At 38.6% G+C, this 26,177-nt stretch overlaps 1 protein-coding gene across 6 annotated transcripts in view; it reads right to left on the minus strand.

Moving 5' to 3' along the window:
* The window catches only part of Scaf8 (SR-related CTD associated factor 8), a 192,482-nt gene that overhangs the window by 108,086 nt on the left and 58,219 nt on the right, over nt 1-26,177 (minus strand). For 5 of the 6 annotated variants that reach the window (XR_005286507.1, XM_038338853.1, XM_038338855.2 and 2 more), the window contains 10 exons: nt 25,962-26,079; nt 20,402-20,533; nt 20,062-20,174; nt 19,019-19,212; nt 9,134-9,234; nt 8,418-8,531; nt 7,281-7,437; nt 5,076-5,209; nt 3,374-3,518; nt 1,933-2,001 (listed from right to left, as the gene is read on the minus strand). Coding sequence is in view for 5 of the 6 variants with exons in the window: in XM_038338853.1 (XP_038194781.1) it covers nt 1,933-2,001; nt 3,374-3,518; nt 5,076-5,209; nt 7,281-7,437; nt 8,418-8,531; nt 9,134-9,234; nt 19,019-19,212; nt 20,062-20,174; nt 20,402-20,533; nt 25,962-26,079 (1,277 nt within the window). In the remaining variant the exon portion in view is untranslated. The remainder of the gene's footprint in view (nt 1-1,932; nt 2,002-3,373; nt 3,519-5,075; nt 5,210-7,280; nt 7,438-8,417; nt 8,532-9,133; nt 9,235-19,018; nt 19,213-20,061; nt 20,175-20,401; nt 20,534-25,961; nt 26,080-26,177) is intronic. The other variant, XM_038338856.2, reaches the window with a different exon arrangement.

Here is a 26,177-nt window from a genome sequence, read left to right on the forward strand (position 1 = left end):
TTTAGAGTAATGAATTTAAAAACAACTTTTGAATATTGTAATTTTCAGAAAGATTTGAAAGGTACCTAAATAATGAAGGAAAACATTTTAAAATGTAAGGCAAGCAGATTTAGAATTTAAGAAATTAGCAAACATCTCTATTATATGTAGTCTCATGAAAGGTCTTTTGGAATCTAATTTTTAAAGTGGGATTGCTCAAATTACTAAATGGTTCTTAGAAGCCCTGTGTTTTGTAACAGGTAAAAGGAAATAGAAAATTAAAAGCTAACTAGATGTCTACAATGCTTGTTTTTGTAATCCCTGAGGTCAGCAGGACGTCAGTAAGCACACACATTCTGAAGATAGAGGGAGGAGTCTGGATGGTAGTACCATCTGGTTTTCTATTGCCAGTGTCTATGACTCTGTAGGTTTACACTGCAAGGGAGAAGGTAAGTATACATGTTATCATTTCAGTATGATAGCAGACAGAAATATGAAAACATAGCTAAGTAAAATGTGTTGTAACTTCTACTTGAAGCTATTTTATAGCATACACTTATAATTTCTCTACTCAAATGACTACTTCCTAGTTTTATTCCCTGAGAATTTTTTCATCCAACAAAATCCTCAGAGCAAACATAACTAACCTAGTAGCCAGACTGTGGTCTCTGGATGTCATCCTGCATTACGAGATGTGTCTGGTTCATGCTCCAGTGGAAGATATAGTATGAGTTGGAGACAATCAAGCTGAAAATCCTGAGACCCTCTCAGAAGCTAAGGGTAGCTAACTCCAAGACACAGAGAAGCAACATACACTAAGGTAAAACCATTTGACTGTCAAAAGAACAAAGAATACAACTGATGGGAAGGAATCTATTAATCCATGAAAACACAGATTAAAAAAATGAAGAAAGGAAGGGCAGTGGGGGGGGGAGGAGGATAAAAGAAGAAAAATGACAGAAACCCTCTCTGCTCAGGTCACACCCACACTGCACTATGTACGCTGGCCATTAGGGAAAAGGTATGACATCTACCCTGATTCTCCTGTGCGCTATGCCTCAAGGGATCTAATCACCACCAGCTGGTAAATTTTCTTTATATTTAAAAACAACAACAACAAAAAAAACCCTAACAATGAAAGTACTATTTAGAAAGATAACCACTTTGTAACCAATGACAGATTTAACCAACAATAAATAAAAACATAATTAAAAATAAACAGATAAGCATTTTGAACAGTGAAGTTCCAATACCCAAATACCCTCATCGATCTTAACATTATTAAATATGTAAGAAAATATCAAGTGTAAACAAACCCTAATGTAAATTATGTACTTGAGTAATAATGAAAATACAAATTCATCTACTCTAACTAGGTCTTGCTCTGGGAGGATGATGATAAGACAACGTCTGTACGAGCAGGGATGGGGCATACAAGTAATTTCTGTACTTTCTGCTTGATTTTGTCATAATTCTGAAACTGCTATAAAAATATTATGTTTTGTTTAAAAATGGACAAAAAGACACTGGTTTGACAGAATGCAAGTCTACTAAGTATTGCTTGTATTCTTATGAGGAAAAAGGGTCATCTATAATCTAAGCACTAACTTCCCCCTTCCAGGAATCTTGTATCTGGAGAGGAACGGCTCAGTAGTCATGAAGAACTATGAACCAGAAGGGAGACCTGGGCAGGATGGCACTAAACAAGATGTTTAAAATAAACACAGCAAAACCGCCGTGATGGGAGGACAGTCTGTGAATCTTGACTAAAGGAAGTAGATTATGAAAAGACATTTTGGGACAATTGAAGAAACATGAATAAGAACTTCTGAGATACTATTAATTTTCAGATCCTCTAGCATGCATTTGTTGGAAACTAATGTTTTACAGAAATGAGCACAGACACACTAAGACTCCCTGGGATAAAACAGACTCTGTAAATCAGTAACTCACATGTTGGTACTACTGGTGGAATTGCAGGGGGAGGTACCACAGGTGGGGGAACCGGAGGTGGCATAAAACCTACATGGGAGAAAAAAGACCAAAATAAAACAGCACAAAGAAAATTATTTCTTTAAATCAAAGGGTTCAAGATTTATAAATGAACTACTTCCACATTTTCTTATTGTTTTACCATGGGGGTCTTCCTCTGCTACCCAGCTGTGGGCTAAGTCATTCTACTTCAGCCTCCTGAGGAATGCGGATGTTGTGGAATATTACTTTAACTATGTCAAGATGTGTTACAATTGTTTGTGCTGTGGAATATTACTATAATATTTAAAGGTGTGTTATATTAGTTTCTACTGCATTTGTTTAATGATGTAAAAATGTACTGCTTTGCCTGCCTAAGGCACCTAATAGCTAGGCAGTAAAGGGACAGGTGGCTGGTGGGCAGAGAGAATAAACTGGAGGAAGAATCTAGGCTCTAGGGAGAAAAGACCTAGGGACAAAGAGAGGGAGACTCCTGGGGCCAGGCAGGCAGCCAACAGTCAGTAAGACACTGAAGAAGCAGGATAAGTCAGACATCCAGAATGAAAGAACTGTAAAAAGCCCTTAGGCAAAATGCAGATGAAGAGAAACAGGTTAAATTAAGTTAAAAGAGCTAGTGGGACAAGCATAAGATAAGGCCGAGCACCTAAAACTAATACTAAGTCTCTTTGTCTTTATTTGGGAGCTGGTTGGTGATACAAAAGGTTTCTACATCGGGGCCTCAGTGCTCCACTATAACAGCAAAACCTCACAGCCTTCAAATTAACTCTAACACCATGCTGATGGATCTGCGCAATATTCTCTGCTTAAAATAACTTTTATAAATACTTGATTTCTATAAGAGAGATGAAGCAGTGATTCTGATTATAACATATTTATTTATTCACTTGTTCAAGGCTTGTGGACCACTCTGCACTGCAGATCAGGATGTCATCTTCTAGGGAACCAATATGTTTTTGTGGGAATGCTGACCACAAGGAGAGTGCTAAACCTATCTCAAGCTACCATCACAGAAGAAAATAACACTATAGAGACGTTATGCTCTTTACCACTATGTTAAAATATTTTGTTAACTTTAGAGGATATGATGTTTTAAGTTCGTAAATAAACCCTGCACTATAATGATATTTTTATGATCCCACAGACCACATGACCAAATTATAAATCTGCTTCTTTGCAGTTTTTAAAGGTGGAGTCACTATTAAATTAAATGAGAGGAAACAGTAAGTAAAAATAAAAGCTGCTGAAAGATGTGGCCTAATGGATGGTCGGGAGAATGGACCCAGCATGCTAGTTCTGTTGTGTGCTGAAGTCTGAGAACCATTGCTCTATGGCATTGAGACCCCAAAGAGAACATCAATGATATTCTAAACAGAATTAAAGCAGCAAGCTATAAATTCCTTACCAGGAGGTGGCTGTGAAGGGTTAAAACTTGCTCGTAGGAAAGGAGGTGGAGGGATTGGGCTGAATCCAGGAGGGGGGACCGGCATTGACACAGGAAACGCTGGTGGAACTAAACTAACTGCAGGAACCGCTGGTGCTACTGGAATCTTTAGTGGGCAGAAAAAAGTCTGTTAGTCAGTGTATCCACCTGAAGTAATTTCTACATTCTGGCATACTAAAGGCAAATTACATCTTTTAAATAGGAAAGTAATAAATGTCATTACATTTATGTTTCTCTATTTGTATACTTGTGAATCAATTTAGGGCTAAAGAGTAGGAGTCAATAGGTCTCTCCTCTTACATTCAAATAAATTAATGAGAACTCAGCTAAGCACTGAGGCTCAGGCTTCAGACTCACTAGCACCCTGCCAGGTTGCCTCTACAAAGCACACAGTAGCAGCTTTCAATGAGCACCAAATTCTCCAAACTTTGTTTTCTAATCTTAACACAAATATCTTTTATTCGTCATGGCTTCAAAAAGGCCCTAACTTCTCTTTTACATGGCTTTATTTCTTTCCTGAATCTCAAATGTTACCAAGTTCACCATCTTAGCTTCATTGCTTAAAGAGTACTGTAAAGGTCACACGTACAGAAAATGAACTACTTGTTACTCTTAAGAGACAGCGCCTCATGTTTTATTTCCTAGTCTCAAAAAAATGATAGCTTCAAATTTTTAATTTCTTGGACCAAGCCCCTTTCTTTCCTTTTTCACAACTCTAAATTCAAGTCTACAAAGCCCCACTAGTTGTACCTTCTAAGTCATCTACTATCTGTCACTTCTCTTTTGTTAGTCTTCATGACTCAATCACCTCACACCTATATCGCTACAGGATTTTCACGCCATCTCTTCATTTATACATGTTTGGTGTAGCCTACACACTATAAACGATATCCAGTGTAATCCTTTACAAGTCACTCCTCTGGTTATGGTCCTCCAGTGGTTCCCTTCATTCAGAATGAAGGTGAGTTCCTTTGAGAGTTGAGCTTACAGGCAAGACTCTAGCCACCTGCTAGAGTAAGCTACTGCTTGTAACCTTCAGTGTGGGTTTCTTGTGCTTGTGATGCTCTTGCTCAAATGCTGGCTAACTTCTTCACCACCAAGTTCTTCAACTAGGCACACCCTCAGCTCTGTCATAAGATGGCAGGCAATGGTGCAGACATTCTTGACCACCACAGTCTACTTTCTTATCCAGAGGATCTCATCTCTTATAGTCTCTGGCTCCCCGAATGACAATGAAAGCTGCATGGTTACCATGGGTGTACCCTGAGCCCCAGAAGCTTCTACAACAGTGTACAACTTAGCACTAGCACATAGGACATGTTTAATGCATAAACATTTAAGTATGAATATTACCACTTCCAACAATGACCTTTCAAAATGTATCACTAAATTCACTGAAATAACTTTATCTAATTATCAAATAATGTTATTGATACAAATTTGCTTGCACAGAAAGCATAAATCTAAAGAAAATACTGTTAAGTCTGAGGGGGTTATAGCTCCCTATTCACCTAATTAACCATTCTTGCATTTAGTATAATAATGCATTGTGTGTGCAGAATATTTTTAACCTCTGTCTTAATGTGAACAACAGATGCCAACTGTTATACATCAGCAAATAAGATATCGAAAATGTACGACTAAGAAGTCAGCAAGTACTAACCTGCAGCATGGCCACAGGGGGAGGGAAAACCTCTGCTTGTGTTGTGGCCACTGTCTCCTTCTCAACTGGAGTTGGACTCTGTGTAGTCTGGACCGTTTCTTTAACGGGTTCTGAGGCTTTCACAGTTTCCCATTCTAAATAAAATATTTGAAATTGATTTCCTTTAAATGCTGCTTTTCAGCTTTTTTCACCATTTACATTACCATCTGAACCCTTTCCGATCTATCTTGGCAAATCTAAAAATACCACACAAGCTAAAAATGACAACACCAAGCTGTAATAAATATACCTTATATTATAGGTCACCTGATTATGGGAAACCAGCCCTGTTTTGTATGTTATGAGGCACAACTAACAAAGTATTAACTGAATACAGATAAATCTTCCAAAGAGGACAAGAACAGAAAATGCAATCAGCTGGACATGTGGCACATGCCTGAGGCTGAGTGCTTAGGAGGCGGGGTGCGGGGACAGGAGTTGGAGGACAGCCTGGACAACATGAAATCAATCATGGTCCTCTGTCTTCTTCTGAGCCAAGAACGAACATGACTAGTCAACTTTTGCTTCTCAGTGTATCTGCCTTAATCTCCTATATGTTCCATATTCATTAAGTTCTGGCATGCTGCTTCCGAAAGTGGATACATGTCTCAAATCCTCATATATGCTCCACCCCCACAGATCTACATCTACTTACAATGTAATGCTCCCATGGATCAGCTCTCTTCCTAGTCTGTCTCCCTGAGACAGGGCTTCACCATATAGACTGGCCTGGAATTTGGTATGTGAACCAGGCTAGCTTCAAGACCATACAGAAACCTGTCTCCCAAGAAATAGGATTGAAGGCAAGTGCTCCACCACGACTGGACTATACCAACACACAAATCCTATACAGTATTCTTTTTCTTATTATTTATTTCTTTTGACTAGAACATGTTTTGGGGTTTTGTTTTGTTTTTTTGAGTTCTAAATATATATATTTGCTGCTATGAATAAAGGAAGGGAGGGAGAAAGGGGAAAAGAAGGAAGAAAAGGAAGAGATGAGAAGGGGAGGGAGGAAGGGAGGGAGGGAGGGAGGGAGGGAGGGAGGGAGGGAGGGAGGGAGGGAGGGAGGGAGGGGAGGAAGAAGCAGTCCTGAAAAATATGTATACACGCAAGCAAGGCTGTGTTCCCACAGAGGTCCTTTTTCAGAACAGACCACTGTCAGGCTCCAGGGCAGAGTATAGGCCATGGGAGCCTGTGCCATTCAAGCAAAAGGTGATTCCTGCTTTCTGTTACCCTATCACAATGTCAGTGCCTGAAGAATCAACTTGTCACACAACAGGAACTCAGACAACTGAAAGAAGGACTGTCCTAGGAAACAGGCATAGGACAAAGAAGTAAACAAAAAACTGTGTTGATCTGGGTGGTCCTGGGGTTCAAATCAAGGGCCTTGCACATGCTAAGAACATGTTCTCCTACCTGAGGGCCATCTCCAAGCAGAAGGCAACAACATCAAGAAGATGTCTGCGTATGTTCATAAGCCTGAGAACTACCCTGAAAGCAGGCTAGTTTTGGTAAGAGAGCTAAGATGCGAAGAAACAAAGAACATATCATACTTTGGATCATTCCCAAATATCAATTCGAGTATTTCCTTTTGGTTGTAGCTCACTGTGGATTTATAACTGAGGATTCTTAAAAATAAAAAGAAAAACAGAAGCTGCCACTTTTTACAGAGCAGGGCATATGCTCATTTGGTTATAGACAATGCAGGAAGTGTCTCAGAAGATTATTATGCTGCAGTACTTGAGCCCACATGAGAGTCTGCTACTCAAAATGAAACTCTATCTGAAATCTTCTGGAATTTCTCCAAAAAGCTCGTCAAATCCTCGGTTCCCACTCAAAACTCATGGGAAAAAAAAAAAAAAAAAAAGCAAGCTTACTTTAACAAAGCTTCCATGGTACAAAGCTTTCCCTTAAATATAATAAAAATGTTAAGTCATAAAGGAAAGACTGCTACATTTGCAGGCTTCCAGTCAGTACTTTTCTCAACTGCTCCTTGACACCTACTGAAACACAAAACACTGAAGAAGCAATGTCAGAAACAGCACCATCTCTTCTTTTTGAGCTGAATCCAGGGAATAAGCATAGTTTACTCTGCCTCCCTAAACACATTTATATTACAACCTTCTGAAGCCTATTTTTAAATAAGAAAAAGCATATTCTCACCAGCATTTACAGTTTCCTGATCTATCATGCCTCCTTCTGCAAAACCATCCAAATCATCCACTTTAACTTTTTCCCAGGGTATATATGTGACTCCAAGATCTACATCCCAGAACTGTTTGTATTCCGTCTTTACACCTTTGTTCAAAGCCCAGGCAATCTATTGGGAATGGGAAGAGGAAAAGAAAGAAGATCACAATATACTTTATTATATACTATAATAAAAATAAAATTCAAAATCATATTTAAGCAAATATGAATAAAACTTGTTTTTCTTGAGTACTTGTTTTAAATTGGCACTAGAGATCATATTTTCGATATAAGATCTGTTTCCAATTTTTACCCAACTCTAAACTCATTTCTGGAGAAAACAAAGTCTAATTTTCACAAGTTTCAGAAGACTTTGGACACCATGCCAGAATAAATAAGCAATGCCTGAGTTTACACACATCAACTATCAGGAAATGGGAAAAGATGGGCATGCACACTCTTCAGAAAGAGTTCAGAGTTTTAATTTAGGTGCAGAAGCTGACTGAATGCATTCTCTCTAAAAAGTCAAAATGAAATTCCGAGTCAATCACAAGCAATGAGAAAACACCTCACGAATTCTCAATTTAAAAACTTAGAAGAAAGAAAATGCTTGCATATAAACTCTACAAGGTGGCTGGCTAGATAAAATAAGAAGAAATAATATAAGAAAAAAGTGCTGGGAGAAAAAGTAAATGAAAGACAAACTTGTGAATATGAAAAGGTTCTAACTATATGAAGTGTGAGATGGCAGAGACTTGTATAGGTATGTACTTAAGGAACAAACAAACTCAAATTTTGGCTAGTAAGTTAGTGTATATACATAATCCTAATTATAACTGACTAATACTAAAGCCAGAAGCTTGCTACAAACATTAAAGATAAGGCTGAGTCTAAACTCAGTGTAAGAATATGTGCTTAACATGTCAAGGCCCAGGGTCTGATCCATACAGAGGAGCAATGGAAGAGAGATGGGAGAGAAGAACTGGGACATTCTCACAGTCCCAAAAAATAAGATCATATGACCTTTCCTATGAAAAACATAACACTGTAACTAACAGAGGCCAAAAGGGCAGCTGCCACTCTATCATAAATTTACCCACAAAAACTCACCTTGATGACCTTGGAACCAATTTTATAGGATCCTGAACTCAGTTTCTGAAGAGCCCGAAATGAATCTTGTCGGTGAACCATACAGACATATGCACAGCCCCTCGGTGGAATCATCTATGAGGGAAAAATCCTTTCTTAACAGAAAGTAGAAGGATGGAAATGCAGTCTGACATTTGCTTCTATTGAAACAACACAATGACAACTGACTAACTCTACAATTCGATTTTGGCAGATGACCAAATTAATTTTCTTTCTACTGCCAAATGTTTATTGATACATATACAATTAATTATTTAGCCCCATATTCATGCATTAATTTGGCTTGCATTAAGCCATGATAAAGGTGAAATCTTGAATACATGTTATTAGTTCCTTGACTATGGAACACAGCACTTACTATTAAAGAAATGTACGGCTCCATTTTCATTCTGACAGGTAAAACAGAGGGAGGGGAAGAGAGAGGAAAGGGGGCATCTTGCTGACCAACATTTAATGCTTTTAAGAATTAAGCGCTATCCTGCTATAAAACCCTATGACTATTTTGTAAGATACTGTACTGAAAAGGATAAAAAGCTTCAAAGTAAACACAGAAAAATGAATAAACAAAACTTGTCAGGATGTACACTACCAAAGTCAGATACTATTGGGCTTGATTAGGAAGTGAAGTGAAAACGGGCCATTTTAAAAGACTGTTTTAGTACTTAAGAGATACATACATTAATAGATTCAATCTGTCCAAACTCCTCAAAAAGGTTGGTTAAATCTTGCTGTGTAGCCTTCTTATCCACTTGGCCAACCCAAAGGGTAGTGCTGCATACTGTCAAGACAAAGAAACAGAGGTTCTCAAAGACACAGTGGCCTCAAGCACAATATTAACAATAGATCCAACTGAAGATAATGTGTATTGAATAATTGATAGCTACACACAAATAACTGCTACATTTAAAACTGACTAATGGGCTTGATGGCTCAATGTTTAAGGAGAGTGGCTGCTCTTCCAGAAGACCTAAGTTCAATTGTGACACCCACCTGGTGGCTCACAACCATCTATAATTCCAATTTCTGGGGATCAAGACCCTCTTCCAGCTTCTGCAGGCACTAGGCACACATGTTGTGCACAGACATATATACAGGCAAAACACCCATATATACATTTAAAAAAAAAAAGCCAGGGAGTGGCAGCATTTAATCCAAGCACATAGAAGAGAGAGGCAGGTGGATCTCTGAGTTCAAGGCCCTTCCTGGAACCCACTTTGTAGACCAGCCGGGCCTTGAACTCAAGAGATCCACCTGTGGACACGCTGTCCAGCCACTAGAGAAAAGTGGTGTGTCAGACTGGAAGCAAAACTTTAAAACTCCCCAGCTGACTCTAAAGTGCGATAGTTTTGAAACTATTTCCTATCTGTGGACCTTAACATCTGTGTGTTGGAATGACTCAGTGGATGGTTCTCCCTAACCAGCAGACAACTCTAAACCTGTATGAGCTGCTGCCTCATCCTTAAGGAAATAAAACATTGCAGAAAGATAAAGAAGGAAATGGACAAATCAGGACTCCTTAAATTGCTATTATGACTTGAAGATGAATTGACTGGCACTTCTTTGTGTGCACACTCCTGTATGCAGAGGCCAGAAGAGTGTGGACTCCTTAGAGACCCAACACCACACAGGTTTCAGAATTCTACTTCTCGAATGAGCAGCAGGTACGCTGAACCTCCAGCCTGAAAGCTACCTCTGTTTAACACATCAAAGTTCAAGAGAAAACACTCCAGACTCTTCATGCTTCCTGAATTCCTCCTGTTACAGACAACACATTTACACAGCTTTAATGGACTACATGGAGATGTTTTGTTCAAGTCATTTTCCAGCATTTTAATCCTGGCAGAAGAGGTCTAAAGCAGGCTTTTCTAGGGTTAACCTACCCCATACTAAAGTATGATCCTAGACAAAATAACCACCAGGAGACTACTCTTTCTGGTCAGAACTCAAACATCACTTGGAATCGTCTAGCTAACACATACTGTGACAACTTCACTTTCTCAGCCACTTTGTTCTGCCTCACATACTCATTCTGTATAATTTTCAACTCATGATTCATCAAAATATCTTCAACTCTTTAACATTTTTAATTAAATCCCAGAGACCAGTGAGATGGCTCAGCAGATAAACTTATATGCCAAGACTTACAACCTAAGTTTGACATCAGAAGCATACATGAGGAAGGAGAGAATTGACTAAGTTGTCTTCAGGCTACATACCCTTATGGCATATAGAAGCATACACAAACATACACACATATAGAGCAAAGTGAGAGAAAAATGCATACAAGTGTTTCTTTCCTTTTTTTTTTTTTAACGGACCTTCAATTGCTGCTTTTAACCCCTCTGGATGCTGTGAATACCATTGGTTAATAAAGGACTGCTTTGGGCCTGCGCAGGGCAGAATATAGGTAGGTAATAAAAAACTAAGCTGAATGCTGGGAGAAAGGAAGGCAGACTCAGAGAGACACCACGTAGCCCTGCTGGAGTCGAATGAAACTTTACCGGGTAAGCCACAGCCACGTAGCGATATACAGATTAATAGAAATGGGTTAAATTAATATGTAAGAGTTAGCCAATAAGAAGCTAGAGCTAATGGGCCAAGCAGTGATTTTGTTAATACAGTTTCCGTGTGATTATTTTGGTTTTAGGTGGCCAGGACAAACGAGCAGCCTCCCCTAACACCAGATTGCTATAATTTAAATAAACAGTGTCTCCCAAAATCTCATATACCATAGGCTTAGTCTTTAGCCCACAGAAGCATTGAAAGTCATGAAACTTGAAATAGATGGGGCTCAAGTGGGGGCCTGCCCTTGACGGAGCTCACTGTCTCCAAACTGCTTTGTTCTGCTTTCCAGTCAAAATGAACAGTCAAAAGAAGCAAGGTAAAGCAACCTTCAACACAAACACAAGGAAAAGTAAACCTTTCTCCTTATTGATGTCACAGGGACAGAAAGCTGCTCTACCATCATGTAGTGAAATGCAGTGTATAAATACTACATGAGGGAAGGTCTGGTGATCCAGAGGGAAACAACTTTGTGGTTTTATCACCTTAAAATAATGTCTCCTGATGAAATGCCCTGTCCTGTAGATTCCAACTGCTTTTGTCTCCCTAAGTTTTACTAGTGTTTTCTAATTTTTTTAATGCTGCTCTACAATTTATTTTTTTATTTTATTTTTGGCTAAGAAGAGGTCATGACTCTTCCCAATCCAGAAGAAACGCTTGACTCCTGGGGTATTAATCTGTTGATGCTTCACACCACTGACTGACCCTGAAAGCACTGCATTTTATAATCTATGTCCAGGACAAGCAGTGGGAAACTCAAGCACACTAATTTTAAATGTGTTGAAAGAACAGCAATGAGAGGAAAACTGGTTCCACTTCCAGATGAGGAGAGTTTAAGATAGAGTACACAATGAAGATATAGTCGTCACTGTATTGTCTCATGTGCTTGTTGAGTTTAAGATAGAGTGCACAATGAAGACATAGTCGTCAATGTATTTTCTCATGTGCTTGTTGAGTTTTCCCATCTTAAAGGGTTTAACTAATAAAAATAAAACAGCACCGGGTGGTGGTGGTGCACACCTGTAATCCCAGCACTCAGTTTGAGGCCAGCCTGGTCTACAGATTGAGTTCCAAAATAGCCAGGGCTATACAGAGGAATCCTGTTGAAAAACCAAAGCAAACAAAGAAACAAACAAAACAGCAATAGAAAATAAATTCTACTATAATTCAGCTACAAAAAGAAAATGAAATTCTGATGCTTGTGGAACACTCATGAAACCAGAAGGAATCATATGACAAGAAATAAACCAAGACAAAAAGAAAGCTGTGTTCTCTCACTACTAGGTAGAAACTCAAAAAGCTGATGACACAGAAGTAGAGAACCTAAGGGAGGAACAGAAGCACCCCTGATTCATGTAGAATGGAATTTTGTTTAAATATCTTTTGGGGGAGGTTATATAACCTGAAAGTTTCCACTTTTTTCTTTGATTCAAAACTGTATCAGATTTCTCTACATACTGTTGCTTAACATGAAAACTACACCGTCATATATAAAGTATAATTTTATTTTTAAGAGGAATAATGATGTTCTACAGCAGTAACAAGAGTTAAATAATGTGTATTTGATTTCTTAATTGCCCTTATCTGATCATTACATGGTATTGGCATGTACAAAAATACCATATTGTATGCCATAAGTATGTATAATTATGAGATGCCAAACACAATATATTTGGAGGACTGGAGAGAGGGCTCAGCAATTCAGAGCACATGCTGTTCTTATGGAAAACCCAGATTCAGTTGCTACCACCCACACAACAGCCCACAGAGGCCTATAACTCCAGCTAGGATTTAATGTTCTCTACTCACCTGGCACCAAGTATGCACAGGGCATGCACACATACATATATGCAGACAAAACACTCATACATATAAAAGTAAACCCTTTTTTAAAAACTATAAAACTTTTAAAAGAGAAAATGTGATTCCATTCCTATGCCAGTTGGTTTTTATGTCAACTTAATACAAGTTACAATCATCTGAGAAGAGGGAACCTCGATTGAGAAAATGCCTCTGTAAAAATCAGACTGTAGACCATTTTCTTAATGACTGATGTGGCAGAGCCTAGCCCAGGGTTTCTCAAACTGTGGGTTAAAATCCCTTTAGGGTGGCATACCATATATTTATATTATAGTCCATAACAATAGCAAAATTGGTTAAGAAGTAATAATGAGAATAATTTTATGGTTGTGGTCACAACATGAGGAACTATATTAAAGGGTCCTAGCATTAGGAGCACTGAGAACCACTGGCCTACCCCATTGTGGGTAGTGTCATCATTGGGCTGGAGCAAGCCACTGAGCAGCCCCCTTCCACAGCCTCTGCATCAGTGCCTGCCTCCAGGTTCCTGTCTTGTTTAGTTCCTGTCCTGATTTCCTTTGACAATGAACAGTGACACAGAACCATAAGTAAAATAAACCCTTTATTCCCCGAGTTGCTTTTGGACGTGGTGTTTCATCAGAGGAACAGACGCCCGAGCTAAGACAGAAACTGCTAACAGGATAGAGGAGTGCTGCTGTGACTGACCGGACCCCATGTTTTTTGGGAGGACTTTGGAACTCTGGACTTCGGAGCCAATGGGTGTTCAACATTCCATAAAATGTTCTATGGGAGCTTAGAAAATAAATAGTGACCAGAGAAATGGAGAGGATAGAGGCCTGACTTGTGAAACTAAAGGGAAAGTCAGAGAGTAACTTAAAGACCATGGGGCCACTTAGAATCTTTGCTTCTGTCCAGGCATGGAATCTCACCACTTTAATCCCAACACTTGGGAGGCAGAAGGAGGTGGATCGCCATGAGTTCAAGGACAGCCCGGTCTACAGAGCAAGATCCAGGTCAGCAAGAACTGCTAAACAAAGAAATCTTGCCTCAAAAGAGGGGAGAGGCAAGGGGAGAGAGAAAAGGAGGGAAAAAGAAAGGAAGGAAGAAAGGAAAGAGGGAGGGAGGGAAATAGAAAAAGAAAAAGGAATCTGTGGTTCTGGTTAGCAAAAGCTTGACTATGGTTAACAGACACCGGAACTGCTCAAATGCAGTGTTTGCCTGGCTGGAATAATGGATGCTGGTCAGCCAGAACTGTGAAGTTAAGAAGAGGCCAGCAGGGGCTGGAGAAATGGCTTAGCGGTTAAAAGCACAGCTACCTTTTTTCAAAGCATCCAGGTTCAATCCCCAGCACTGACAACCATTGGCTTACAACCATTTGGAACTCCAGTTCCAGGGATTAGAGCCATCTGCTGCCCTGTACAGCATTAGGCATAAAAGTAGTACACACATATGCAGGCAAAACACCTGTATGAAATAAACATTAAAATAAAAAATGTAAAGGTAGAGATAAGCATCACTGATATAAAATCTTCTGTTTCCTTGGAGGTACCAGAAGCTGTATTCTAAAAGTGGCCAAGGTTTTACCTTGTGCTGGCAGACACTTCGTAGTTTAAGCGTGTACTGGTTTTGAAGGCATGAAGAAGTGGAAGCAATGGAGGCTTGGCATTGTGTGGCAGAGCTGAATTCCCTGAAGAGGGTATTTATTGGTCAAAGGGCAGCCAGTTGTACCAAGAGCCCCTAGCATTTCGGGGATGCCAGTACCACAGAATGACCAAAAACAGCAGCAGCATGGTGTGGAGCCAGCTTGAGCTTGGAAAATAATCTGAGTGTGCTACAGAGGCTGAAGCCAGAGAAGTGACTCAAACCCCTCAGAGGATGCCAGACATTGGGTACTGAATTACACTTGGAGTTTTGTTTTGCTTTATTCAGAATATGACTATGCCCTGGTTCTTTCTTCTTTAAGTAAAAAAAATATTTAAATTACTTTGGATTTTATAGGAGCCCACAGTCGAAAAACTTAAGATTTTTAAAAAGACTTAACTTTTAAAGCATTTGAAATTATAAAGACTATGAAACCATTAATGTTTATAATTATGTTTTATATTGTAAAACTAATAATCAGATTATGGGGGCAGAAAGGAGAAATTATGTTCAATTAGTGATGTGTCTGAGTCAAGCTGACAAAGGGTCAATTATGCCAGCTGATTGGTATATCAACCTAACAAGCTAGAGTCATCTGAGAGGAAGGAAATCTTAACTGAGGAAATGCTTCCATAAGATGGGGCTGTATTTAGATGGTCTCCTTTGCCAATGTGTTCAAAGGACTTCCCACTTTCTCTTCTATCAGGTTTAATGTATGTTGAACCAACCTTACATGTCTGGAATAAAGTCTACTTGGTCACAGTGGATGATTTTTTGGATGTGTTCTTAGATTTAGTTTACTAGTATTTTATTGAGTATTTTTGCATCTATCTTCATGAGGGAGATCAGTCTATAATTCTTCTCTTTGTTGTACCTTTCTTTGTGTGGTATGGTTATCAGAGTGACTGTAGCCTCATAAATGGAGTTAGGCTATGTTCCTTCTCTGTCTACTGTGTGAGACAACTGGAAGAGTATTGGAATTATCTCTTCTTTGAAGTTCTGGTAGAATTCTGCACTGAAGCCATCCGATCCTGGATTATTTTGGTTGGGAGACTTTTAATGAATATTTCTATTTCCTTTGGGACTATAGGTCTATTTAAATTGTTTCTCTGGTCTTGATTTAATTTTGATAAGCAGAACCTATCCAGAAAACTGTTCATTTTTTTTAAAGTTTTCCAATTTTGTGGAGTACAGGTTTTTGAAGTATGATCTGATGATCCTTTGGATTTCCTCAGTGCCTCTTTTTATTTCCCCCCTTGGTCAAGGAATGTTTAAATGAATACAGTTTGTGTGTTGTTATTTCGGGGCATAAGCTAGCCAGGCGGCCAAGAGCTGGGTGGCAGGAACACAGCCCACTGCTCCTCACTACACTCTGCTATTTAGATAGTTGGGATAAGGGTTTGTCTACCTTGTCGATTTTCTCGAAGAACCAATTCTGTTTCATTGATTCTTTGTATTGTTCTCTTTGTTTCTATTTTATTGATTCTATCCCTAAATTGGATTATTCCTGCCATCTACTTGTTCTGTTAATTCGCCAAGTGTGGGATTTCTCCACTTTCTTTACGTAGGCATTTGGCACTATGAACTTTCCTCACAGCACTGCTTTCACAGTGTCCTGTAAGTTTAAGCACATTGTACCTTCATTTTTATTAAAATCTAGGAAGTCTTTTATTTCTTTATTTCTTCCTTGACCGAGGGGTGATTCAGTCGAAAATTATTCAGTTTCTATGAGTCTGTAAGCTTTCTGGAATTTGTGTTGCTGAATTCTAACTTTAAGCCATGGTAATCTGGTAAAATACGGGGGGGGGGGGGGACCACACTCCAATTTTTTGTATCTGTTGAAATTTGCTTTGTGAGGGAAATTCTCCAGAATCCACAAGGATGAGCCCAGCTAAGAATTCTAGTCACAGTGGAGAGGGTGGCCAAACCGGCCTCACCCTGTAATCAGATTGGTGAATCCCCTAACCGTCATTATAGAACATTCATCCAGTATGAAGATTCTATTTGCCCCTTATCATAAGAAACCAAATTTGGATCTCTGTAAAATGAGATGCTGAGATGTCCAAAACCAAGCAGCAGGCCAAGCTCAGGGAATCCAGTCGAAGAGAGGAAAGAGGGAATATATGAGCAAGGGAAGTCAACTTCATGATGGAGAAATCTATTTACAGAGGCAGCTGAATCAAGCTTATGGATAATCATGAACTCTAGACTGACCAGCTATGGGGCCTCCATGAGACCAAACTAGGCCCTCCTCTGTGGGAGACAGTGGTAAAGCTTGGACTATTTGAGGGGTCCCTGGAGGTAGGACTAGGATAGATCCTTGGTACCTGAGCTAGTTTGTTGAGCCCATTCCCTATGGTGGGATGCCATGCTCAATCTAAATGAAGGAAGGAGATGGTCCTGCCCCAACTTAATGTGCCAGACTTTGACTCCCCATCAGAGCCCTTAGCCATTGGGAGGAGTGAATGAATTAATTAAAAGATAGGGCTGCAGGAAAGCCTGTTGGATATTTTCCTTTTTTTTTTTTTTAAAAAAAAAAAAAAAAAAACCTTTATTTAACTTTATTTCATGCACATTGGTATAATGATGTCAGATTCTCTTGAATTGGAGCTACAGACAGCTGCAAGCTGCCATGTGGGTGCTGGGAATTGAAGCCAGTCCTCTGGAGGAGCAGTCAGTGCTCTTAACCACTCAGCCATCTCACCAGCCCCACTGTTGGATATTTTCTTAGTTAATGTTTAGTGTGGGAGGACGAAGCCATTGTGGGTGATGTCACTTCTGGACTTGGTATTCCTAGGTTCTGTAAGAAAGCAGGCTGAGCAAGTCAGTAAGCAGCACCCTCCATAGCTTCTGCTTCAGCTCCTGCCTCCAGATTCCTGCCCAGACTTCCTTCAATAACAAACAGTGATGTGGAACCACAAGCAAAATAAAGTCTTTCCTTTCCGAGTTGCTTTTGGTCATCGTATTGTATCACAGTGTAGTAGCCCTAACTTAAGATAATGCTCAACAGCATCGCAAAGTGTGTGAGCAAAAAATGAAGAGATACTAAATGAAAGACCTACTCTTAACAAAGTAATGATTCTGAAAAACCAAGGGGTAATCACACAAGGATGAAGAAAAAAGATCTTTCTTATATTTTTTTTGGGGGGGGGGGTCAGGTTTTTTTATATTATTTGTCAAACAACACTAAAACAAATTTGGTTTCTTATGATAAGGGGCAAATAGAATCTTCAAGAGTTTCACTAGCTCTTTATAATGTGAGAAGGTTCTGGAAAGATAATCAAGGACTACTGAAATTATCAGATGCCATTTTCTTTGATTTTGGGAGCCTGAATTTCAAGATGCTCTAGTAGTACCAAATAAGGGCATAAGTTCACTTTCTAGAAGTCAAGTAAAAAGCCCAGGATGTGTGTGATCCCAGTGCAGGATCTACATACAGCATGATGACCTATAACAACTACTATGGCTATCCATAACAATTACTGATGCTAAAGTAACTTAATTGAAGACCACCAGAAAGTAACAAGAGTCCACTCGGGCAAAACCAATAACTTACTCTCTATCATGTGCTTCCTTGCTCCCCTGTAGTCTGTTAGTTCTCTCTAGAAATGATAATGGATTAACAAACTCAGAGGCAAAACCTGGCAGAAACACAACTCATTTTGTTGCATAACGTGATCTTTACCCTAGCCAGATCCTGAAGTAAACACCACCATAACCAAATCTGTTAACTACACTAAATAGATTAACATATAGAGGAAAACAGGAGGTTGTACTAGTCATTTCTCTTCTGGTACAAACTACAAGTTTATCATTCATTTTAGTTCAATTATACACCAATTGACCTAGCAGGTATAAAACCCTGGGTGTAGTTTCCGACACCACACATATAAACTGAATATATAACTAAGTATACAAAAACAATCTTTGTGTCCTAATTTCTTATACAGATTTGAATACTCACAACTGACTGTTACTACTGAAGCAGTCACTGACAATGTCATGTTACAGGTATCAGCCTGGTTTTGTGTCCCTTGGTCAAGCCATACTTCACAACTTGCATTAAACATTTTTTGATGATTTAGCATGTATCTGCTAATCTGGCTTTCTTTCACAAAAACCTGAATTAAAGCAATTTAGTTACTAACAAGCTCCTTCCTTTTCAGTTTCTTACTCTAAAAATAGAATTAGGTAAGAGATTTTTAGAGAAGAAAACTAGTTTTTTGTTGTTGCTTATTTTTTATTTATTTATTTTTTTGTTGTTATTCTAGAGGAGGACATGACCTTAATCACATGCAGAGGCCAGAGCCTTAGGTGTGCTTCCTCAAGAACTTCTGGGGCAGTCTTTTGCTGCCCTGGAGCTCACTGAGTAGACTAGGAATGCACCTGTGTCCCTTTCAAGCATGAGGGTTACCTTTCCAGGCTTTTCCTGTGGTTGCGAAGATCAAAGGCTTAAGCAGCAAGCACTCTACTAACCTAAACACAACAGAAACTAGTTCCCAACACTAAGGAGGTCTAATACAGTACATGTTACTTACCACTTAGAGTTTTTGACCGAACAGGAGGCAAGCCCTTTTTCTGGCGTTCTTTCTCCCTCTCTCTGGCTCTTCTTTCACTTGAATACGACCTTGATGATTTTCTCTTTCTTTCTCTTGAGCGGGAGCGGGATCGCTTCCTGTGTTTTCGCTTTCGAGATCCAGATCGCGACCTGGACCTTCGTTTTCTTGGTGATCTACAACAATAATAACAATAATAATTATTATTTCACTTCTAATGACATTGTTATCTTCCATTAAACCTTTCAATTTGAAGTGAATGTAAAAGGGCAGTATTTGTCATATTTAACCACCTCTTATACAATCCTTTAGTTTAATCAACTACTAAACAAGTGTTCCACTGTAGACTTGTGTGCTATGGATGGGCCCATTACTAATAGATGCTAGATAAATCTGAAACTGTATTCATTAAAATCAGAAGAAAAGTATAATTCAGTAGAGGATCAGAATACTTCCAACACAGTATTAGGACACAGTATAGTCCTGTTTAATACTTTACAACTTCTAAAATGTTACAGTTCTTGACTTTTCAATGTAAGCTGATCCTGTCATTTGTTTACTTACATGTTTGCAAGCATGTTCCTTTGTAAAAGGTGGAATGTGAGAATACCAAAGAATCGGTGGGTTGGTTTTGATTTAAGGACGTGTTTTCTACTGACTTGCAAGTATATTTAACATTCATAAAACCTGTTTTGTGACTGACTGGGAAAACATTTTTGGTATCGCTATACAATTTGGATGCAAGAAATACAGCCTGACTTATATGCTGTTCAGAAGCAGTAAGGTATCATGCTGTTATCAACTAACATCAACTATAATCCAAAATCACAACCTCATGACACCAGCTGTTCCTGTTACATAAAGTGCTCAAATAGCAGATGTATAACAAAGGTTATCTCCTGGTTTTAAGTTTCAATTATTTTTAAAAATTACTTTTTAAAAAATATTTTTAAAATCACTTTAAGTATTTCTTTTAATCTTGATGCAAAGAAAAAAGCCTACAATACTGTAAAATATTATAGAACCTTGATCGAGATCGCGAATGAGTTCTTGATCTTGAGCGAACAGCTACTTTCTTAGCTTCTGGTTCAAAGATCTCCTCTTCAACAACATCTTGTCCTTCATCAATATCCATATCCTTGGAAAGCAAAGTTAAGGGCAAATAAACAAAAAGCCCAGTTAAAATTTGGCATACAGTGCAGTTCTGTCTTAAAAATATTAGTAATGTAATATTAAGGTTTCACAGGTAACAGAGCTAGGGGTGCAGAACACCCAGAAGACAAGGTACATCCAGAATACAGTATATTCACAAAGAACCTTACAAGGCTTTGGACATTTATGACTCAGAAAAGTACTGACTTTTACCTGTTGCTGAATGTCTATAGAATCATCCAAATTAGCTTCAGGTTCCAGAAAATGCTGTTGGCTACTTCCTTGTGAGGGTGAAGCTGAGTGTTCTGACCCAAATGTTCCCTCCTGGCTATCCTGAGGAGTTACCTATTGAAAACAAACAAAGTTCTGAGACAACATTACTATAAATGATAACCTGACTACAGCAAATATCACAATTAAATATTCAAGGGAGTCATAGTCATAGCAAGCCATTCTTAGAGTACTTTACCTGAAGGATTCTGTATAAATCCAAGTATACTTTTAATAAGAAAAGGTTCATAAAGAGGGCACTTTTGCATTTATTTGTATAAAAAATAGCTAGATGAAGTATGTCCTCAAGAACATTTTAAATGTCATAAAGTATTGAGTAATATAAAAACAATACTTAATGATGCCTAACAGTAGTAAATTAATCTAGAACTACATGTTTAATTAGTATAAACAAAATATTCTCAAGGTCCAATTAAAACCTTGTATTAAAAAACTGAAAATCACATACTATACGCCTAAAGGCAAAACAATACCCAAAAGTCACCATCAAAACTAGTGATTTTAACAAAACTATTCACAATCAGGGTCTTTTATAATAAGTCATAAGATAGTTACAGGAACTACAGTGTAATGTGTATATTTAAAGTTTTAATACAAGTTAGAAAAATAAATACAAACTTAGGGGAACAATGAATGTCCCCACGGTTACAAGAAGTAGAACAGCAACAGTATGTAGTGTATGTATGTATGCTCGAACTTGATGTTAGTAAGTAGGAACCTAAGAAACAATTTAAAGATTGACTTAGCTAAAACATGGAGAAACCCATTATCGGGAAAAGCAATCTGGTAGAAAATTTTTCTAGAACACAATCTTATAGGAATCTAGAAGGGGTAAGTTCCTGGTGGTATACAGGCTAAAACATAATAAAGAAAGAAAAACTACACACTAATAGTCCCTTGTTACAAACTATTCAGAAACATTCAACTCCAAACACCTTAGACATGTAGAAGCAAAATGGAGGTAAAGGGAGACATGATTCCACAAAGAACAGACAGCAATGAACGTGCCTCATACTAGTACAGTAGGAAACAAACAGATCTAGTTCGGTTTAAGAAAGTCTATTTACCAGGTTTAACAGCACATGCCTTTAAACCCAGCACTTGGGAGGCAGAGGTAGGCAGATCTTTGTCAGTTCAAAGCCAGCCTGATCTACACGCAGTGAGTTCCAGATAGCTGGGGCTATATAATGAGTGAGCTCCTGTTTCAAAAAAACAAAAACAAAGCAAGTCTGTGCAATTAAACAGGCAAGCACAGGAGCTTAAGACCTGAAGGTGAGGATAAGCTTTGTGTCTCACGGTCATGTTCAATTAGGCACTAGGACAGGACCTAGGAAGCTTTGTTCCTGGAAGTCATTAGGCGTTGGTACCCTCACTGTAGGAGAACCACAGGGCAATTTGATTCTGCTTCAGTTACACTGTACCTCAATAGTCTCTACACGTAGTGTTTTTACTGGACCACCTTATAGGAACAATGTCAAGCATATTCACTAACAAAATAAATGTGTCAAGAGTAATACTGGACTTAAATAATCTTAAGAATTTATACCTCTTTAGTATGTATATTTTTCTAAACATACATATTTAAAATAAACTAAGAGTTATGTAAAAATTTATTTCAAATTCAGGCTATAAGGACTGGTAGGAAGGGTCAGTGGGTAAAGGTATCTGTCACTAAGCCTTAGGACTGGACTCAAATTCTTGAAGCTCACATAGTAGAGTGAGAGAACCAAGTCCTGCAAGCTCTCATCTGACCTCACACATGTCACCCAAAATAAATAAATTAATGAAAAGCAGAGGCAGGTGGATCTCTTAAGTTTGAGGCCAGCCCTGTCTACAGAGTGAGTTCCAGGAAAGCCAAGGGTACAGAGAAGCACTGTCCGGGGTGTGGGTGGGAGGATCAATCCATACTATTTTTTTTTAGAAAAGTGACCTCATATTGTCTAAAATCTGAAATCTGGTTTTCCTCCATCTCATTCTCAATGCAAATTACAAGTGTTGTAACATATAGTCACTATCTTGAGTATATCTGGATATTTTATATACCATTTTATACTAACTATTTTAATGCAAAGTTGGGATTTCTATAGTGTTTAAACTGTATTAAACCAACTGGCATAATAATTTGTTTACTAGGAAATTTAGAGGATGCTGCTCTTATGAGTGGTGCATTTTAAAACTAGAAGAAAAGAGCATCATAAAATTCAGGGCAGAGTTTTAAATAACAATTGTTAAGTCCCTTAGTATCCCAGGAACAGGATATGTCAAAGTTGATAAATATACATTAAGAAAAAGTCAGAACAGACAGAAAAGTGTTTCCTCAATCACAACAGAACCAAAAATGCAATACATAAGTATAAACTTTGTTTTTCTTTTTCTTAACTTTATAGTAATGGCTGCTTTGCCTGGGTGTCTGTTTGGACAATACATTCATACAGTGCCCAAGGAGGTCAGAAGAGGGCACTGGATCTCCTGGGACTGGAGTTGTAAATTGTTGGGAGCATTCATGTAGATGTTGAACATTCCACATGCTATACCAACTATATTTATCTAATACACAAATCTAATAGTTCCACATAATCAATATCCTAAAACTTATTTGACTTTACAAACAGTAATTCATTTACCACAAAGCAGTGCTGCCCAATCCAGAGTTCATCATGTCATCTCTGCTGTTTGCATTACATTCTGGGTTTTTTGCTATTGTTTTTGAGACATGGTCTGTCTATGCAGCCCTGGCTGTCCAGGAACCAGCAATGTACATCAGACTGTTCTCCAACTCAGAGACCACCTGCCTCTGCCTCAGGAGTGCTGGCAGTAAAGATATGTGTCACCATGCCCAGCTCCATTACATTCTGAAACAAAGTGAATCATACTACTCAGACATCCCATTGATAATGTTCCATCATTGGTGGGCTGAGTCTCTTAGAGTCCTCTGAGATCTTAGCAGTAGCATTTCATCTTGTGCTGTAGCTCTGGTAACATCTTTTGATTCTCCTAAAAATCAGCAAAATCATAAAACTCTAACTTACGACAACAGAAATCATTCCATTATGATAAGGTTTCTAATCTTTCATAATTCTGATTGTATTTTTATTAGAAACATAGTTTTGCAAATGTTCTTAAACCCTTAAAGTGTTTTCCTTCTAATTCCTGGGACCTGGACCTCACTGCACACCGCAACTGCAGCTGACCTGCAAAGAGCAGGACAGCACTATCTTAGTTGGGGGTAGTTATATGGACCTAATGTTAGCAAAAGTGCTTAATTTTTCTACTGATCTTATTCTATTTTTGTTAAACATTTAATTTAGAGCTCGGCATAGTAGCATATGCCTTTAATCCCGACACTTGGGAATCAAAATCAGGTAGCTATCTGTGCATTCAAGGCCAGTCTGGTCTACATAGTGAATTTAGAGCAATAGAATGAAATCCTGCCTTGAAACCACCCACTCCCCCAAATTATTTATTGATTTACATGTGTGCATATGTGCGTGTGCACACACACAAGTTTGCAAGCAAACCCACATGTGTGTCCTGGGCATATGGTCTTCTAAAGCTGGAGTGACAGGAGTTGTGAGCCACCCAACAAAGGTGCTAGGAACCCACCTCCAGTCCTTTTGAAAGAGCTATAAGTGCTCTTAAACACGAGTTATCACTCGTCCCATCTTGAATCGCATAACTTATTGTACACACCTGCCACCAAGTTAGCATCCTGCTCATTAAGTATGCCACTTTATACTCACTGTGCACTTGACATATTAGCAAAGGATTGCTTGTCTGGTTCTGACTTTACCACATCTTTTGTCATTAGATAAAACTTGGGCAACGGAGACTTAACTGCTATTTTTTTAAAGGGATCTTATTACCGTATGTGGCTTATTTTTGAAACTATTACATGGAGTAAGTAGTTCTGTTTTGGTTGGTGAGATTCTTCAGACTTGCTTCCTTCCAATTCTCAGAAATTTCCCGTGCCAAGAGTACTGCCCTGACTTGGCTGTTTCTACTAAACCTTCGGAAGTAACAGTGACTTAAGGCAACTCAGAGTGTTCTACTGTTTGGAGAAAGCACCATCTCTTGTCTGTTATCTTTGTAGTTACTGTACCTTATGACTGACTGACACAAACTCCAGTTGTTATCTTTTTGTATTCTCCAGTAAATATCACTTTAGCAAAAAATATGACTCTTACTTAGACCAATTCAATCAGAACTAGTTCATAAAATCAGTCCGTGATCATGAAGTTCAGCAAGTACCCCTGGAATCCTTCACTTTAACTGTTTGCAGATACAAGGTCAAGCTCAGGTTCTAACTGTGTCTCAAAATGCTCTAAACACCACAAGTACTGAGTCTTCTTCCATGTTCCCAGAATCCTGCACTTTTAACTCTATTAAAGAGACTATAGAACGAATCTTGCCATGGATTTCTACAAATGTAGAAATGTACTTCTTTAGAAAAAAAGGTTACATTACCTAAAGGCAGAACCACTGCCTGTCCATCTTTATTATGTATCACCTGCCTAAAAACGTACAGTCACACAAATATCTGTAGGTTGTTTTATATTCATGACTGATAGATTTTTCTTTTCTTTTTTGGTTTTTCAAGACCGAGTTTCTCTGTGTAGCCTTGGCTGTCCTGAAACTCACTCTGTAGACCAGGCTGGCCTTGAACTCATAGAATCCACCTGCCTCTGCCTCCAGAGTGCTGGGATTAAAGGCGTGTGCCATCACAGACTGGTGACTGATATTATTTTTAATAACTAGGGACAAACTGGAATGTTTCTAATATAGGTCACAAGTATATTTTTAAGACTAAATCTTGGTCTATAGCATGACATGTTTTATCACTTCTAAAGTGAAACCTTTTTTTCTCTCTCCAAATGACATGAGGATGCTGTGCATTGGTTAAATGAACTTCTTAGCTATGCACAAACTAAAGGTATGCCTTAAAACTGATCAGATACCAATAGCATTCGGTCTTTTGTCTCACTACACTTCAACTTGCTTTGGAGTAAAATGGGAGTCATGGTACCTACTTCATAAAAATTAAGTATAAAAATGGCTCTCTATGTATAATAAGGCTCCTATGACATGGTATTTGTAGGAAAATTTTTTTAAAATTCAAGATAGTAATCTACTTTGGACACTACCATCATCATTATTGCCATTACCTTCCCAGACAAGGAAGTAGAGCAGAAAGAAAAAAACAAGAAGCTTTAAGAGGCAACTCTAAAACCCACATCTGTCTTCTATTCTTCCTCTAGTATCATGAAATTCATTTCTATAACATGGCTTCATTACACTGCCAGAAGACTATATATATATATGAATAGCTACGAAGGTAATGGAAGGGAAATACCATAGAAAGGGCATGAAGTGGCCAGTAAAAACCAAAGACTAATGAACAGCTCCAAAGACTGAGAATGTTCAGTACCCAAGTGTCCCACACAATGCCCATCTGCAGAGAGTAATAACTGCAGGTGTCACAGACCTTCTGGGGCTGCTGCTGCTCCAAAAGCTGCTGCCGCAGGTGCTCCAGGTTCTGCTGCTGCAGCTGCTCTGCTATCTGATGGAAGATGGAGTTGTTCACAGATTCAGAAACATGAGAACTAAAATGAGAAACAAAGGGAGAAGATGAAAGTTAAAATGCACCAAAGGTGACATGGAACACCACTGTCACAGTGTACTCTACTACAGTGCATTCTTT

This window comes from Arvicola amphibius, chromosome 8, assembly GCF_903992535.2.
Source record: "Arvicola amphibius chromosome 8, mArvAmp1.2, whole genome shotgun sequence".
Taxonomy (NCBI): domain Eukaryota; kingdom Metazoa; phylum Chordata; class Mammalia; order Rodentia; family Cricetidae; genus Arvicola; species Arvicola amphibius.